Source organism: Rutilus rutilus, assembly GCF_951802725.1.
Source record: "Rutilus rutilus genome assembly, chromosome: 16".
NCBI lineage: Eukaryota > Metazoa > Chordata > Actinopteri > Cypriniformes > Leuciscidae > Rutilus > Rutilus rutilus.
In genome coordinates, this window is record NC_140224.1 from 30167529 (window position 1) to 30187087 (window position 19559).

The window sequence follows — 19559 nt, forward strand, 5'->3', positions numbered from 1 at the left end:
GTTTTACGCAAGCAGCTCACCTCTAAAGACATTTTTCGAATGGGAGAATGAATAGGAGAGTGTCTTCTTTTCACGAAAAGTACTAAGACATGCATTGGGTTGTAGAATTCTTTAGAATATAAACGCTCTTAAAATAGTTTTTTTTATACACTATAGTTTATTTAAATTATCTACCAATGTCCAACAAACATCACAGGAGAATTCTGTAAAAAAAAAATTGGCATTTGATATTTTAGTCATTTTTGGAATAATATGGCTATTTTGTCTTGCTAAGTATATTTCCATTGATGCATCCACACTAAAATATTGATAACGCTAATAAAAAAAAACTTTATTGGGTGCAAAATAGCTGGTTAAAAAAATGATTTAAATCCTTTTCAGACAATAAATACTGAAATGATCTTCACTCTGTGGTTATCATACTATTAGTAATATGTAGGCTAGTATTTCTTTTTTATCATTAATTTTAAGATTTGTGCGTGTGTGCATGTGTGTGGCCCTGGTATCACCAATGTCATGGGTAGTAATACAAGTATGGAATTACCAAATCTTTGACCTTGTGGAGATATTTTTGGTCCCAAATTCCAATAAAAAAATAAAACAACGCTTATTAATCATACAAAATGATGTTATTTTTTTGTTGTTGAAAATGTAAGTATAAATATTGTACAGTATAAAAATCTATATGTCTATAAGTCCCACATAAAACCCAATGTGTGTGTGCGTGTGTGTTGATGAAGGCATAGTACAAAGTTTCCAAGACAGTTTTAATGTGACCTTCATATGACAAAAAAAAAAAGGTTGAAATCAACCCCCCATACATAAAAGTGCCTTAAACTGAGGAAAAATGCATAAATAAAAGAATATGTATTTTTATGTGAAGAGCTGAAGATGTCTTTAAAGAACATTATTTAGTAGCTTCAGACAATTTTATAGCAGCTGTCCGTAGGTCACAAAATTCAGGCTGTATATCTGTGTTTTATGTGTTATGGTTAGTCTTTCCAGTGTTTCCAATGTTTATTTAAAGAACTTACCAATCCAAGTTACCCAAGGAACACAATGATTTTTGTCCATTCAATATCGTTTTATTGAAAAAAGAAATAAAATAGCATGTACAATAATAATTACAATAATAATAATTATAATAAGAACAACAATAATATTTATCATAATATAAAAATCTGTACATTCCATTGTTTTCTTTCAGTACAATAGGGAAGACTGGTACAAAAGCAACTGCAAAAAGTACGGGGATATTTACAACAAAGAGAAATAAATGCTGCCCATAGACCCACAGTCGTTAAAAGGAGCGTTTCCTTCGAACGAGCCAACAGTAGACCGGTGTAAACTAGTTCTACCGCATAATTGGCTGTTCATCTAGAGTTTCTTTTGAAATATGACGTCAAAAAAAGGAGAAGGATAAAACAGCATTAGTAGCAATTTATACTCTTTTGTATGTTTAACACAGCCGTATAACGTGCAGTATTTTCAAAATAAATATCCTATCATTTTATTGTCTCCTTTTATAGAGCTTTCCGGAGAACGTGCTCTAGTGGCTGTTTTGGGTTACTTCAGGTATTTCAAAAAAAAAAACAAAGGTGAGAAGAGACAAGTTAGACATCACAATCAAACGTCAAGTGATATCTCAGGAGCACATTTTGCGTGCAAGTGCGGTTCTGAGCTCAGATTCTGTGCTCTGATTGTCATAGGATCACAGTACCATGATCTCAGTGTAATTACCCAGTCCTACATACACAGTCCTTGGTACACCTGCCAAACAAGTCATTAGGGTTGTATTGCAGTTTGTCAGGCAAGACAAGAGGTTAGAGTTGATTGAGAAATAATTAATTATTAGAGAGGTTTAAAGTCTGAAGGGAGAGTGGATTCTGTTTTCTGTCCTGTTTCTTTGCAATAAAACCCAAAAGCGTAATCCATGCAATTAGAACCTCAAATCTGAAGGTTTTCTACTAGCAACATTTTCCAACCCAAACACTTATGTAGCACTAAACTAGAGTAACACTGAAGTTATGGGATGAAAAAGTGGGAGTAGCAGTTTGAAAATAAGGTAAGCTAACCTGTAGCTCTCTTATTTCCAATGGGCTTTGTTATTCGTAGTCTTTATTTGGCTTAGAATAAGAAAATAATTAATAAAAATAAACCATATATGTGCGTAAGCAAACAAAAAACATTTCTTTTCACTTACAAATATATATATTTTTACTCCACGTCATGACTTGTCCTATTGTCCTAGGCCTAATAAAAGAATTTGATGCATTCTTTATGAAAGATCATTTTGAATACTCTTTGGTTTAAGTCTAAAACCCTATATAATATGCAACATAGCAGCACTTGTAGAAAGACATTCATTAACACGTTCACTCTCACATGACGACTGTGATTCTCATTCTGATACTGATCTAAAGACCCTGTCCGTTATATCGCAATAAACAGGCATGGTCCTGTGCGTTTTTCTTTTCAGATAACCTGAAATGTACTGCGGAGGGCTTCCAACTTAATGTTTCTTCTAAAAAAAAGAACATTCACTGAGTTGTCTATATTCCCAAATAGAGGTCCCCCACCTAAGCCCCCCGCAAGACTGTTCCAGAAATACCCGTGGCTCACACAAAGACCAGCGGACTCAAATAGAAAAGGGAAAGAGGGGATAATGGAATAATTAACTAGATGGTAGGAACAGGACTTTTTTAATGATACTTAAGACATTGACTAACACTCTTTGCTGTGTTTTTCCCCCCTCATTTGTATGATGTAATTTCAATTAACTATTATTATATTAATTGCCTGAAATAAAATTGATAGAACTAAATATCTGCGTGTACATTTTCTAAACCGATAAATAATGATATTATCAACTTTGGTAGCAGCATCAGTCTACTATATTGGTCTGAATTGTTCTTACATTGTTGGACAACTGCACATGGACACATGCCTGCTCATTTTCAAGTTTTGCCAACCAGTTACATCCTCTCTGCTTCATGTCATTCAGAAGCAACGGTCTAAAAAGGTAGTGTCGCCTAATTGGGAAACTCTCTCTTCTCCTCCCTTGATGTGCATTCTTCATTAGCTGTGCAGTGCCTCTATGCTGTGTTTTACTTAACCATGCATATTCGTAAGAACACTCTTGTACAGTTTTCTGTTGATTCCTCCTCGCAACTGTACCGTTAGCTCGAGTCTGCCTCGCTGAGGGGCTCAGTTCAGCTCAATGTGCCTGTATGAAGAGGTGTATGTTAAACCTTCCCGTTAGTTCTGCACAGTCATATTTCGGATTCCCGCCGTAGAGGCCGCGGTTCTAAGGGAACGGTGGCCTGGCTGTGGTCAGAGTCTGAGCTAGTGTCTGTGTTTGTCCCGCCAGGGCCCAGGCTGTCCCCGTTCCCTTCCTCTTTCTCCTCTTTGCTTGAAAGGGCCACCTCATTCTCATAGCAAAAAGAATTTGAGTTGGATAGGATATATTTTTTCTCAGCAAGGTCCCTCGCGCTGCACAACGGGGTGCTGGGCACTTCGTAGGTCTTGTGAAAGCGAGAGTAGTCTACTTTGTAATAGTTTTTCTCCTCAAAGAGGACGGGCTCAAAGCGGTGTCCCCACAGGACCTCACTGGCCACGTAGGAGCTACGGCACTGGGTGGTCATGGCCGTGGCCTCCACCATGCCCTCCAGGATAACTACGATTTCAAAGTCCGAGTTCTCCAGTTCTTGTTTGCTCATGTCATAGAAAGGGCTGTCCTCGTCGATCTCATGGACGATGGTGATTGGTGACACCAAGAAGATGCGGTCAATGCCACTGTCAAAGCCCACGTCGATGTCCATCTGGTCAAGAGGGATGAACTCTCCCTCGGCTGTGGTGCGAGATCTGAGGAGCTGAGCCCGAACGTGGGCTTCTACCAGGTGGCTTTTGCGCAAGTTGCCCACCCTCCACATCAGACACAGCTTATTGTCCCTCATGGCCATCGTAGCATTGTGGCTGAACACCAGCGTCTCATTCCTCTTCTTGGGCTTTGCCATCTTAGCCATGACAGCACCGATGATGAAGGCGTCAATGATGCAGCCGACTATGCTCTGAAACACAACCATGAACACCGCGATGGGGCACTCGTCTGTAACATAGCGATAGCCATAGCCGATAGTGGTCTGCGTCTCGATGGAGAAGAGAAAGGCAGCCGTGAAGGTGCTGACGTTGGAGACACATTTGGGACTTCCATTCTCCAGGTCTCCGTGGAATATTGCGACCAGCCAGAAGATACATCCAAAAAATAGCCACGACAGCAGAAAGGCCAAGCAGAAGATAACGAACATCCATCGCCAACGAATGTCAACGCACGTGGTGAAGATGTCGGCCAGATAGCGCTGGCTCTTCTCGCTGACGTTGATGAACTGCACGTTGCAGTGTCCATCTTTCTTGACAAACCTGCTCTGGGTTTGGTGACGGGTGAGAACCTTGCTCTTCCCGTTACCGTACCCATTTGGCACCGCAGCAGTGGCCAACTTCATTCCGTCCTCCTCTGATGACACAATGCTGTAGCGGTTGGCCCGCACACTTCCCATCACCTCAGTCTGGGAGGTCTGTGCTGTTTCTGCTTTGGAAAACAGTCTTAGTTTCTGGAAAAAGCGTTGGAGAAACAGTTTTGAAACACTCACGGGGACCAACACAAGCAGGAAATGGTGGGGCTGTTCAGAGCCGGACGCAGGAGGCGTCTCTTTGCTCCAGTTGGACCTTTTGATTGACAGAAAGGGCCAAGGATGGGGCGATCACTCCGTTCGCATCTGCTCTGGTGATATCATCGATCAAATGTCCTATCAAAAACAGGAAACAAGATACACGTTAATGTTAATTGGCACAGACTGTAAACTCAACATTCTCACTGAAGATTTGTTTCAGTCTCAGTTGCTAAATTAACGTAATCACTAAAAATTGACTTTGGCTCTAACAGCACACGCGTCTCTGAGACCAGCACGATGCACATAATTCTCACGCATTCTCATGCAAGTCTCAGCTTGAACTAATACGTTTCTACACTGATTAAATCGTAATGTTAACATTTCCCAGTGAATTTAGTATCACATCAAATAATACTAACTTTGAAACATGGTATGTGCTTAATCAAAAACTCATACTTTGAAACTTAAGAGGACCCTGACCATTCCTTTCAGACTGAGAAAAAAAAAAAAAACAGCAGTTTTAGCCAACAAGACCAAAATGGTCAAAATAACAGAACCCAAGTCAGACTTCTCTAAATCATTAGCTCAGTGAGGCCGTGAAGTAAATAATAAAGGTTGTTTTGCTTGATCGTCAGGTTCATTTTTATTACCGATCATCAGTTTTATTATCCAATGTTGACAAAGATTATTCTACATTTAACTTGTCACCAACTACACTTTAGTCAATTATATATATATTTTAAAAAGTCCATTTGTAATTTTAATAAATAAAATTATATTTAACCAGGCAGTGCCCCACATTACTTGATAATGCAATGGCAACCTGTCTGTTTATGTGCTCTCCTATATAGTGTAACTGCCCACAGGACCATTAATAATACCCGTTTTCACATACTGTGCTAATCAGGCAGGGTATGGGTGAATGGAAAATTGCTTTGTTCAGTCATGTATGTCTCTTACCAATGCACTAATTTAAATTGGCAAAAACTCATCTAACCAGTAGAGGCGTCCTCAGAACAATTCTGTATATTTAATAGGTTTCATATTTTTTGTATATTGAACAATAATACATGCTTTTAAAGTGTGTCTTGCAGAATGTCATCACAAATACTCCATGTCAAAAGCTGAAACAGCTGATCTTTTGCATGAACAAACAGCGCCATACAATAAGACCAGTTCCCTAAAGGATTATTGACATTTCAAGTGTTTTAAGACTCGCATGCATTCTGTTCAAATGTATTCTTGTGCCTCACTTCATTCCTTTCTCAAAGTACATAACATTCTGAACTATAGCTTGCACATCAGCGAAGGTAAAAACAAGCGAAGACTGGTTTTCAGCAAGGTGCAGAGCAGGGACTGAGACAAGGCTTGTTGACTTGAGAGCTTGTCTTGTGGGACCTCATCTTCTCTCTCAGCAGTATAATGACAGCCCTGTAACAATTCCCTGAGGAGGGCTAAAACACTACTCATTAAAGCTCCTATTCTGCCCTCAATGTTCCCAGCAAACATAACTAAAAAGAAAGGTCCTATTTTATCTTATTTAGCAGATGCACGGAATGCAGAAGAGAGAAAGGAGCGAGTAAAAGCGAATGACACAATCAATTTGAAAGAGAGCATGAGAATATATTTGTATTGAACACATTTTTGCCATCTAGAACAAAAGCAAGCTGTTTATTTCTTTTGGTTTAACATTTTGTCTTTTACAAAAGACTGTTTTTCACTTGTGGCCCGACAGACATTCAGATAAGGAGCAGGTTGATAGATGCCATTATTTCTTACATGAAACATAATATGACAGTGTTTATATCCAGGAAAGATGTTTATTTTGATGGCGTGGACCAGTGAGGAGCAATGGAAAATGTTACATAAAAGTCTACATTCTTTTGAATGATCAAACTAGGATTAATATTTGTAAAACATGGGTGCATATTTTAGGGAAATTCCTTTTGCTCTATTATATCCGTTTACAGTTTACACTATGTGGTGTGCATAGTCCTGACAAACAAGTTAAGCACCAATTTAGCTGCCAATTGAAAGTCTCTGAGTGTTTAAGGCAGAAAAGAGGATCTGCGTGTCTGTCGGCCGACTGACGCCTGACAACTGCTGAGCGCAGCTGTGCTCCAAATATATTAGACAAACGCACACTTAGCAACAGTGAGCTCAGATTAAAACAATACTAGGCTATATAACAATTAGTCACGTGTTAAATGCAGCAATGCACATTATGCAGCACTAAACCCCAAAGGCAAATCTGTCATGCGGGTGAAGTCTGTCATATGGAGAAGTCAACAGGTGTGGGAGGAAAAGATATTCCCTAAACCTTATTCCTCAGATTCTTTCTTTTAAAGGACCTCTTTAGAAAATAAAAAGCAAATAGTAATCACACTCTCAATATCTTTCATTGTGGCATGTGCCTGAAGGTCAGAAATGAACTTTAATTAACAAATCCTCATCATCCCATTAGGAAGATCACAAGTGAAAACTCTTTACAGTTTCAAGTGTTTCTACAAGACAGCAATAATAAAAGCAAACTGAGACTTTTTGATCAAGTCTATTCTTTTATGCTTTTTCTGAGATCAGGAATTGTAATAGAGAGCTCAAGAATGGTCACAAACTATGCTTAGATTGTCTGTTATCGAAAGTAAAATATAACCGAGATCATTCTTAACGACACACAATTTATTTACAGTTGCATACAATCACAAACAATTTCAGCAAATAATATGTATGACCTTACCATTTGTAAATGATCACGAAACAGTTCTCATATACATATCCAACGAATGGTTTTACTATCCACACTGCCTTCTCATTGATCTTGTTCTCTCCACGTAATATATTAATAGCATTTGATATGAAGTAAAAGAACAGCAATCTCCACGTTTCTCTTCTTGTATGCGGCGTGCGGTAACTCATGTGCTGTTTCTTCTAGGCTTCAAACCCATTTAAACAACACGCACCGGCTAGTCACGCCCCCTCTCTTACACCCGGCCAATCCGACGAGAGGGAGAGTTTCACGCGCGGATAAAACAACAGTTCCACTCAGACTCACACACAGAGAAAGTGAAACAGAGAACAGCATCTTGCAATTTAAGGCTTGAATCCCCCCAAAGGAAGCCAAAACAAAAGGTTGCGGGTGTCTAAAAAAGTATGTGTGCTTTGTCATAAGTAGGCTATGTGTTTCAACATTGTTTTCAAACAATACTTTCAGCAACAACCACAGTTACTTTACAAGTTTGGCAGAACGCGCCAAGTTAAGTTACACAAGTCGAGTTTGCCTGAGGTAAGGTTAAGTTAACCATTAATTAGCAACAGTACGATTTTCTCAATGAGATTATTACAACAAAACAAACGGTCATTACCTGTTTACAAGTCATAAATAAAATCGCAACGTGATTTTAAACATCAGTTAGCCATTGAAGCTTGTTTCCGCCACAGAATAAAACATTTAAAAAGATAATTGCGACTTTTTATCTCACAATTGCGAATGAGTTATAACGCAAGAATTGCGAGATATAAACTCACAATTCGGAGAAAAAAAGTCAGAATATTGTGACTTTTTTTTTCTCCTCTTAATTGCAAGTTTATATCTCGCAATTCTGAGTATCTCAAAGTCAGAATTGCAAGATGTAGACTCGCAATTGCAAAAAAAGAAAGAAAAAAAAGTCAGAATTGTGAGATAAAAAGTTGCAGTTACGTTATTTATTTTTTATTCTGTGGCGAAAACAAGTTTCCATAGTTAGCGACCCAGGACGACAAAAGCCAAAATTGTTTGGGCGGGAGAAACATCGACAGGTTTGGCTGTGAAAATTACAGGAAAGTCAACTCCACTGAAAACAATTGTGTAATTCCGAGATTGACCTCAGATATTGAACTATGAGATGCATCTAGTTTTCAAATAATCGCCATTTGGGGGGAAAAAAACGACCAATCCCTCAAATAAAGTAGGACTTGCAGTTTAGTTTGTGATTTTATGGAACGTATTTACATGCTAGAAATCGCACTTTATATGTGTCACAGTGAGACCAAATGCAATATGGATACCATCTATATTTAAACCTTTTGTTCCACTAAACAAATGCTGTATAAAATAATTGAACTCGAAAGACTATTGTGGCCTTTTAGTCTAGATATTATGCCATTGACCTAAACTTTGAAGTCATAAAGTTATGAAACTTGTTATTCTGGGATTTGCTATTATGAAATATGATCAATAAATAGTATAAGTCTAAGATTCATAGTAGGCTATGTATATCCACAGCTTTACTCTTTGTTTTCCAGCATCTTATAAAATGAATGTATATTGTATTGTTGGGAATTAGACCCTTGTGAAAGAGATTAATGATCATTTATTGTTTAATCAGGTGAATGTTTCTCATTTCTTTATAAGTGTTCCAATGAAAACCCAGCAGTAAGTGTTCCACAGGCCTTTGCCCTTCCTGGCTGCTGCGTGTCACACATTGCTTACTTGTGATAACTAATGAGCCGTGTTAAACTTTTATTTGTGAAGCTGTTGCAAAGTGCTTATTTTAGTTACTTTCTTGTTCAAGTCTATAAATAATACAGACTATTTATAGGTGAAACGTGGTACGTGAGCTGTCCGGCCTCTGTTTACCTTTCAGCCTAATTTAAAGCGATGCTTGGACAGCACTGCATCCAACCACAAGGTGGAGGGCTGGAGACTTCACTCTTTCAGGAAAACCTCCCAAAACACAGCAATTTTATTCATTGTAGTAAGTAGACATATGTTTTTTGTTAATATCTCTGAGACCATACATGCCACTGTTCTAAGTCCTGGTCTGTCTTTAAGAGGACACCTTGAGCTTTTCTGACATGCTAAATTATTTGTATATAACAATAACAAATGATTTTTTCTCTAAAAATGTGTCATCTTTGTTGTTGCATAATCAATTTGTTCAATATATACTCAATCTATCGATCGATCGCAGGCGGGGAGGTCATTCAAGTAACACACGTAGACTGTAAAATTATATCCAAATGAACATTTATCACCCGTTAGATTGTTCTTTGGGTAAGTGGATGCATGCTGTGTTAATATTGAAAATTGTCACTCTTTTTCCAAAACATTTTATTAGTAGATTGAATGGAAAGATTAACCACTTTGCAAAATAAGGTGGAACAATGTTCTGCACTTCCTCAGCTAATGCAAAGAGATACACTGACCGACCACAGTTTGGTCAGGTTAACGTCACTGTCATTATAATTGATCCATTGCCTCTTATGTAGGTCAAGGTTTTGGGGTCATAATTTAATCAAGGATACATCTGAATATCAAAGAACCTTCAAAGTCATAGAGGAGTCTGAAATACACCACATTTTTACTGCATCTGTGATATCTGTACAGATGTGTGTGCATTTTGTTCAAAGAGATATTGAGTTTTGTGCAAAGCTGCTAAATACATGCAATATAGAACATAATTAAAATACTGTTCAATCAAACACAACTTTTATATTATTTTAACAGTAGTGCTCTAAATGGTTTCTCGTCAAAGCCAAAGTACCTACAGGGCTTTAATGTGATATTCCAGTATTTGTCCAGGATACTATCTTTGTTAGAAGGGCCTTTTAAGATCTTTCTTTTAACCGACAGACAGCACACCTGTAAGTCTAGATCTAATATATAAGTGCCCTATTTCTTACACTAGTGATGCCTTTGAGGAAGCCTCATTTCAAAGTGCTATAGCAGAGTCAGGATGTATCAAGGCCACTGTTAAAGCTCGTGTTCTTGGACAGCACTGCTAGTGGATGCTTTTTCTGCCTCAAGACTATTCCCATTAACCAATTCCACAGCTGCCGTTGGAGAACTTATGTGGAGTGGTTTGTGTTTTGGCTGTTGAGAGTACTTCTTTAGGTCATACTCCTCTGCGCTTAATTCTGGGACCAGGACTTTAACTGTGTGGTTGAACAGGGCGTAGTCCACTCTGTAGTTCTTGCGGGTGACCCTGATCATCTCTTGAAAGTGCTGGCCCCACAGAATCTCGCTTGGAGTGTAGGATGTGCGTGTCTGGTGAAGGATGCCCGTGCAGTCGTCTGTGTAGGTGAAAGAGACCACCAGCTCAAAGCTCCCCTTCCTCAGGTCCTGCAAGCTCATCTTGTATAGAGGACTGCCAGGACTGATTTTATGAACTATGGTTGTTGGGGTGGCCAGGATTATGTTGTTCTCTTCAATGTTGAGGTCTTTGTATGTAACATCAACTTTCCCTGTGCTGTGTGCCAGGTGCTGTACCAGCTGTGCATGAGCTGTCCCTTCTACCATGTGGTTCCTTCGGAAGTCCCCGACCCGCCACGACAGGCATAGGTGACCGTCACGTAAGCTGATCACTGCACAATTGCTGAACCCAACTGTTTGGGCTCTCTTACGGGCAGATGCCATCTTGGCGACGGCAATGCCGATGACAAAAGTGTCAATGAAGACACTGATGACATCTTGGATGGTAACTACGATGATGGCGATCATGCAGTTCTCCGACATGCCCCGAAAGCCGTAACCAATGGTGGTTTGGGTCTCTAATGAGAATAGAAAAGCAGCTGTAAAACTTCGAACCTCATAAACACATGGCTCATTGTTGGGGTCTTTCATATCGCCGTGGGCCAGCGCAATGATCCAGAACAAAATTCCAAAAAAGAGCCATGATAAAATGTAGGAGAGGGCGAATGTCAAGAACATGACCCTCCAGCGGATCTCCACCAGGGTGGTGAAGATGTCAGTGACCCAGAGAAGCCAGTTCTCTGGAACGTGTTGCACAACCATGTTACAGCTCCCATCTTTTCTTACATATCGTTTCTTCTTGGAGAAATAGTTGTCGTCTGTGAGCACACTAGTAATGTCGTCACTGCACTTCACTCCGGAATACTGCATCATGCCTGGGTTCATCCTGCCTTAGTCTAGAGATGAGAGAAATGCTAAGTCAGATTCACAGTTACCCATAGCACTCCACTTACATTAACCGGAAGAATCATGCAAACATACAGATCACATCACTACAGAATTTTCTTTTCTTATTTTTTTCTGTCTTATTTTGTTGTGATCACTACTTGAGATTGTGTTAGATAGATAATTTCACATCAATGTAGTGTCCGAAACTTGAGAAGTGCGCTACAGCTTTATCGTTGTAGACGCAATAGTGTTTCTGAACATGTGGTCAATTTAATTTCCAGCCAACTCAAGGAATCAGACGTCTATACGGTTATAGAAAGAAGTTTGACAGACACCGATTAAATAGTTTGTGGCTGACCAAAGAAATGTTAAGCAACAAAGAGATCATGGAAAACAACTTTTGTTGTGCTGAGAAAATAAGACAGAAAATAGTAATGCACATAAAAAAAATAAAAAAATAATTATGCATGGCCTCTCAGGGCAAAATCTCATCCTAAAATGATAAATCAATATACAAGGCATTAAAGATATTGACACTGAATCTGGTGAATCCCCTAAAGGCATCATTAAGATTCTAAATCTTTTTGACCACATAGATGTATACGTTTTAAGGCTGATAAAGATATAGTTCTTAAAATCATTCTAAATGCTAAAGAATAGCAGAGTCAACACCAAAGCTGCATTTTAGCTAACGATTACGGCACAGAGAAACGATATTGTTCAAATCACTTTCACAACATTTTTTTTTTTTCAGCTGATGAACAATAAAAACAATGACAGCCAACCAGAATACACAAGACTTCATAGATCTCAAGTGTTTTAAACTGGCAGATGGCATAACTGCAGCACGAGCTTAGAATAAACAGAACGAGACGCTGGTGTGGACACTAATATAGTTATAGTTGTTTATAGTCATCATTCTTGGTGTGAACGGGCCTTTGCAGTGCTTACACAACACTGTTACAAAAACACATGATTTGATGGTTGCTGGCCGCACGAAGTTTCATTTACACTAAACTCATCTTTGTTTGTTACAATAACTGTTATGGGTGGCATTTAAAATGTTGTATTCCATGTAGTCGAGCATGCCTCTGACAATTCAATGGATTTTGATGAGGGTTTTGGACCGGTAAAAATCCGAAGTCGTTTTATAAATACTGTAGGTATTTAGATGTTTTGTTTTTCTGTGGAATGGTTACATTTTTCAGGTGGCAGGTTGGCTTTTTGTTTGCATGGTTTATCAGTAAACAGTGTGTCATATTATCTTGTAAAATATGGCTTGAATTGGATGTTTTTGTGGATTTAAGATGTAAATAAGGCTGTGTGGTATTGTGTTTTAGTACACAATGCTAAATGTAGTATTTGCAAACCTTTACGAGAACATATTTGTTTTTAAGCACCACTATACTTTGTCTCTTGGTCATAAGCAGCAAGCACAGTTGTGTTAGGGCCAACTTTAAGGCTGGGTGGTGATGTGTGGAACAAGAAACGGGTTGCGGTCAGTGGCTTGGCCGTTTTATGGAGATGACTTAGCTCAAGCTCAACTTGAGGACACCAAATGGAATCCTGGAGCAGAACAGGCAACGGATCTTTTGACATAATCCACATTGTAAATCTAAAATCGGGGGTCAGAAGGAGAAGGGGGAGAAAAAAATCTCCCCAAGGAGATCAAATCTGGCTTTAAAGCTTAGACGGGGTGTTAAATACATATGTACATATAGTTCTGTGAGACAGCAGCTGACAGATGCCTTCCCCTTTTACCTCAAGTCAAAGCGTGTTGCTCTATATTTTCCCTGTTGTGAAGAAATTCTATCTATAGCTTATTAAAATGTTTGCACAGAATTTAGTTATGCAAACAGATGTTTCAAACTGAACATTGAACATAATTTGTGTCAACGCTAAACAGAAACCCCACACTGTGGACTTTCCCCTCTTGAGTTGGATGATGTACAGACTTTTGTTTGCAGTTTTACACACGAGCGCTAACATGAACACACACATTACATTTATGAATGGAGGCTATGTAAATACATATCTGCGAGTAATGATGACCAGACTAACTTTGCCCCTGGTGAAGAAAATTCTGCACACACACACACAACATGCACTCGCTTTCGCACACCTAACCACATAGATGCATCACAAATTATGACATTTTCCACACTACCATAATAGGAATGTCTGTGTTTAACATGGAGTGGACTGTGAACTGTGAACAGATACTTATAATTACTCTTCTTCACGCGCTTCATGTTCCATCTCTTAGCATGGATTCTTGGCGTCTTTGATTTAAATGCTTCCCTGTCCTTTATCAAAGCATGTACTGTACTTCCAGCTGAGCACTGGAAACATAGCCTCCATCCAAATGAACAACGTGTAAACCGAGTCTTTTTCAGTGTTAAGGGAACATGCTATGTTGGACAAGGAGGATGAGCCTTTTTTTTTTTTTTTTTTTTAATAGGCATTTACAGTCATTGAAAAAATCTTGCCATTCAATTACTTTTGTTTGTCTCTCTCACTGCTATGTAACTGACAAATTGGCTATACTGACAAAGAAAGAAAGAGAAAGAAAGAAAGAAAGAAAGAAAGAAAGAAAGAAAGAAAGAAAGAAAGAAAGAAAGAAAGAAAGAAAGAAAGAAAGAAAGAAAGAAAGAAAGAAAGAAAGAAAGAAAAAAAAAATTCTATATTTTCTTCTAGTTGTGGATTTTTTTGTCAAAACTTCATTCATGTGTTTCATCAGAATTTTTGTTGGATGTTGGTTTGACTGGTACGTTTTGGCTTCCCGGATCTATTTTAAGATGGCAATCTGGGAATGTTTATCATTGGTAATTCTTTTTTTCAGCGTTCCCTTTGCCCAGTGTCAATACAGTTTATCATAATAGATTGGTTGCCTAGAGATGCAAACCTCATTACAACAAACCATTGTGATCTTTCCAGTTTGTGGGATTCTTAGAAACGTAACCGCATTGTGTAGCAGTTGTGCTTAGAGAAATCTAATATCTTCTATTCTCGGTTGCCTTTTTAGTTCTTCTTTCTTCGTAAGCTTGGCTTGGGTTGCTGTGTAATTTTTGCATGTCTTTGTACGTAATTTAAGTACTGAGTGTAATTTAAATCTCGTGCTATTCATTTATCATCAGATCTGTTGTCTCACCTCCACTAATTTTGTTGTTTGCTACTGTGAAGCGTTGAAAGACTCATCTGGAGTTCTGAAATTTTAAAATGATATTACATTTTAAATGTACAATATGTGCCATAGATTGATGCATTAAGCATATATATATATGTATAATGTATATTCCCTGCCCTCCAACCACCTGACTCCATACTGATACAGTATGTCCTGTAACACTCACTTTTCATGATATAATCAGTTCCTGATGTATAAAAAAGTCTTGATCTAAAACAAATACACTAGGTTGTGGAAGTAAATGGGTTTTGTATGGCAATTAACATTACCAATGTTCAGAATGTCAGAAATCTGTTCAGCTGTTCATCATTTAAATTTAGTGTTAAAATTTTATTTAATTTCTGTCTAATATTTACACTGGTTAAATTGAATCTTCTTTGTGCAATAGTTAACCCAAACCCAATTTAAAAAAAAAGAAAGAAAAAAAAAAAAAAAAGAAAAGGGAAAAAAAGTTGCAACTTTTAGTGGCATGATGACAGAGTTTTCAGCTTGGGTGAAGTGTTCTTTTTTGTTCTCTCTGATTTCCGCATTGATAAAGAGCTTGGTGTTTTCTTACTGCAGGGTAAGGGGGCTCAGCCAGGAAAGCAAGAGGCTGTTATCTGGGTGGAGTCCTGAGCTTTCTCCATTAACCATTAAAGGAAGGATCTCTGAACCGCAACACCCTGAGAAGGTAAATGAAAAGGGAATGGAAGCTTCCCATTGGGAGAACTTTTGGCAGTGGACTGATCTATTACAGCCAAACCACTGTGAGCATCCTCTGAACTGATCGCTATACTCCACCCAGCCATACTGGGCAGCAGGTTCCACTTAGATTATGGATTGATATTTCTGTAATCATGTGAAATAGTCAAAATGTCATCCAATTATCTTCTCTTGTGAACTGTGGGATGCAAAAGGAAGAGGCCCTGTGGTTTTGTCTCTGCATTAGTATGTCATCGATAGCTTTGTGTGAGAAACAGATAAAACATTTATTAAATTAATCACAATCTCCAGCAGGCTGTTAAATGCTGCTCAATTCAGGAGCAAATTATGCTGGGCAATTCGTGAACAAATGATAACAGTTCATGATAACAAATTTATTAAAAATGAAGAATGATACATTCATGCATTGGATATCACTAATTTAGCAACCATGGAAAATGGTTGCTTGGTTCCTTTCCTTTTATGTTCTGCAGAAGAAAGAAAGGTTAACGACATGAGGGTGTTTCAGGTGAACTATTCCTTTAATACATTTTAGGGCCCTAGACTGTGATAAATTACCTGGGAATCGGTTCTAAGTGAGCTATCTGAAGAGGCCATTGTAAATGTTGCCATCCTGGAACACTGTAAATGGTTTATGCACGACGATTGTCGTTAAGACATATTGGGCATGACGGGAAATGATGATGTGTAATTGGGAATGTTTGTGATACAGAGACCGCTTTGTGACCCACTCTAATGCTCTAAATGCAAATGCATTCAAGTTTACTATCAAATAAATCAATGCAATGCATTTATTTTAAATGCTTTATGGCATTTTGGCCAACGTACATTAACAAATCTAAATCATAAATTTTACTTTGCTTTTGTGATTGTCTTTTTGTTGGAGCAAGACTGCAAAATTAATGCGTGAAATGTGTAATTTTTCTAGGTTAAAATACTTTCTCCTTTCTCAGTTTATTTATGCAGATATTATTATTATTATTATTATCATTATTATTAAGTATTCTGCAAGTATAAATAAGTTACTATAAGTATTCTGGTAGGATGGTGCACAGAAATTACACTCTTCACGCTTTAGGTCTGAATGGATAATAGTAATAGTGGAAATTGAGTTTTGCATAAACTTAAGGCAATCTGCATTATTTTTCCACCCAAACATTCATGCTATATATCACAAAAGTATAGCATTTGTTTGCATATTTTTTGAAGCTTGAATATTTGTGAATATGTGTGTGAAAGCTTGAAGCTTCAGTCCTTGTTCAATGTAACATGTAAATATCATATGATTTTGTTATGACATAAGAATAAGTAAATGATAACAGACTTTTCAACTTTTAGGTTAACTGTCTTAATGTACAGTTACATTATTTAAAGGTACTGAGAAGTCAGAACCAGCTTCTCATAAACTGCATCTTGTGCTTCCATAGATATTTTCTCAATTTACTATACAGGTCACTTTTGTGTCAAACACTGTTTGGAAATAAACAAAGATTCAGACAATATACATACTAAAATGGTGTAATTTTACTTTGTCCTTCAGATGACCATCTCTCATGACAGACACTGCCACTGGATCATGTGGTCAAGCAAAGGATGCCAATGTTTTATCAAATCATTGTGGCGCAATGAAAGGTAAACAGCCCCCTTCTCTTCTGTGTTTACTGTTTTGACCTGTCTACCACGTTAATTCAGAGATAAACTTCACTGTGTACAAAATAGTGAAATGCTTAGTGACATGCATCAATGCTAGTGTGTCTGGTCTGCGAACTATTTTTGATTGTCACAGAGCACATTGCTCTGGGTTTAGAAGCGACCATTAGAGCCACAGTCATTGTCATTTCTATAAGATACTTGTCTAAAGTGCAGTTTCTTATTGTGTGCGGTCATCTCAGATTGATCTCTCTCAATCAGCTAGGGGAGAAGGTCATATGCATAAACTGCTCATGTGGGACATGTGGCAATGTTCTAAATGTCGGAGTCCCAGTTCAGCTTACCTCCGCTATGTTTCCTGCACTGCTCGAGGGCTTTACAAGACTATTACATGCCCACTTAAAGCAAATAACGTCCATGCAGATACACACTGTTCAGTCACACGAAACCACCCTGTATGTGGGGAGCAGAACTTCTTTGCCCTGGGCCCTGTCTCACCCATAATGACCTTCAGTTACTCGGTTCCCAGGAAGTTAGAAGCACTTTATTTAGCTAAAGTTTTACTAGTTCCATCACAAGCTCCCAAAGTTTAATGTTACGTAAAGCTTTTAATACGAGCAAAGATCTTGGAAGATGGCACGTGCAGGTTACAGGTGTAGTGCATTTATTTTATTTCCAATCATGTTAGTTAAATCTCAGAGATTGAAGAGGAATTGAAATGAGGACTAAGCTGTTTGGTTAAGTTGTAAGGACTTTTCCACATTGCTTAAAGTGCCACTTTATTACTAGCATAAGGACTGTTAACCATGCTCCGTTAATCTTTGCCCGAAGCACACATCGAAAACCGAGATGTTGACATTTTTAATGTCACCGGAATACGTGACAACAGCATTGTATTAGTTGACGATTAATAGAAACAAATTAGCATGGAATGTTTATGCAACATTATGTTTTATGCTCGTTCAGCTGTTTAGATGTTCCAAGAAAATTCCCTATTACAGTCTAAAAGTTAAACAGCATGCATTATTGCTTGTAAATTTACTTCTCAATACATGCATTACAAGATAATAATATTTGTGGTTACACAAATATACTTGTAAATCTATTTTTAAGTATGAAATTCAGTAGATGGAAAAAAATACACCCTTACATTAGTTTAAAAAACAGCCGAATGTTTTTGTGCTTGTGGGTCATTCGAGTCTAGTGTTTTCTTAGATTACGGCATGTTCTCTCAATTTTTCGCTCTCATTTAAAGCTTGAGACTTGTCCTCCCTAAAGCAGCTCGAGTGTCACCCATATCCTGACTCAGCCCTTCCTCTAACACCCCAAAAAACTTATCAGACTAGATTTATCGCTTCTCACATGACTCTTTCCTGATCTGTGTCTGACAGCAACAGGAAACAAGGAATAAAAATTCACTTTTCGGGAGAGGATGACTGGTCTTTAGGACTGAACTCAAATTTTTGTCCATTTCGTGTCCTTTGAAAGAAATACCCATGCAATCTTAACACTGATTCTGGATCAGTTCTCTGCCAAATTTAAGTTTACGATCATTTTAACTCAACTAATTTGGCATGATGAATAATAAATACTGTTATTTCTTCTCACAGGTCAGCTGTGATTGCCGTTTCTGGTGAATAAAAAAAACAGACTAAGAATGCAGATGGTGCCTACCTGCTCTGTGTCTGTTGCTGTGAGAGTGTGGCGTACGGGCTTTGAAGTTTCCACCTGAGTGCAGGACTGCACACAAACTGCACTGGCTGTAGAGGCCGGATTGGGTAAGTGTGTGTGATTGAGAACCAGCCCACCTGTACCTATGCTCAAGAAAAAATGTACATGCGCTGTGTGTGTGTGAGCATGTGTTGTGCTTGCAGCCATAGTGACTCTGCTGATGAGTTGTAGACGCCAATCACTGTGATATAAAAATTAAGAGTAGTCCTTGCTTTGAGGTCATCTATACGTTAGTGTATTAAATTATCTTTTAGCAGATGTATCTATTTATAATTGAAAGTCTTTCTTACCATAGGAAATCAAACCGCATCTGTCAAGTTATTTCTTTGAGTGTTTAAGTTTAAGCTTAAATTTGTCTAAATAAAAGTTTGCATTTTTATCACATTCCTATTAACACATGATTCCCCCCCTCATTCAGCATGCTTAATCAGAAAGTCAAGTTCCGCACACTATATCTGCCTTTTAATAAAAAATGTTGTGCAGGGTTTGCTAAATTACTAGGCAACGCCGTTCTTACCAAGGACGATAACTGTACCTATAACTAAGTTTAGTAATAGTTGTGTATGATAACAAAACCGCTGTATTGATAAAAAAAACAAAGGAATAATATTGTTAGAATCACATTCAGAACAATTTTTTCCAACTTGTGGAAAACAATATAAACATTGACAGCCAATCAAAATCCATCCGATTTTAAGGTGCCATTGCATGGATTATTTTA

At 38.1% G+C, this 19559-nt stretch overlaps 2 protein-coding genes across 2 annotated transcripts; both read right to left on the reverse strand.

The window, feature by feature from the left end:
• Positions 1-1074: 1074 nt before the first annotated feature.
• kcnj2a (potassium inwardly rectifying channel subfamily J member 2a) lies at positions 1075-7597 on the reverse strand. The gene is made up of 2 exons (XM_084433474.1): positions 7408-7597; positions 1075-4805 (listed from the first exon to the last, which is right to left on the reverse strand). Exon 2 carries the CDS (start codon positions 4554-4556, stop codon positions 3273-3275), a length of 1284 nt encoding a protein of 427 aa, XP_084289600.1. The 5' UTR covers positions 4557-4805; positions 7408-7597; the 3' UTR covers positions 1075-3272.
• Positions 7598-9663: 2066 nt separating this feature from the next.
• kcnj16a (potassium inwardly rectifying channel subfamily J member 16a) lies at positions 9664-18865 on the reverse strand. Its single transcript, XM_084434960.1, has 2 exons — positions 18782-18865; positions 9664-11576 (listed from the first exon to the last, which is right to left on the reverse strand). The coding sequence occupies exon 2, from the start codon at positions 11563-11565 to the stop codon at positions 10402-10404; it is 1164 nt and encodes a 387-aa protein (XP_084291086.1). The 5' UTR covers positions 11566-11576; positions 18782-18865; the 3' UTR covers positions 9664-10401.
• Positions 18866-19559: the final 694 nt, after the last annotated feature.

Excerpts from the sequence above, each read along its gene's own strand:
- kcnj16a (XM_084434960.1), bottom strand. The coding sequence starts at position 11,565 with ATGAACCCAGGCATGATGCAGTATTCCGGAGTGAAGTGCAGTGACGAC.
- kcnj2a (XM_084433474.1), bottom strand. The coding sequence starts at position 4,556 with ATGGGAAGTGTGCGGGCCAACCGCTACAGCATTGTGTCATCAGAGGAG.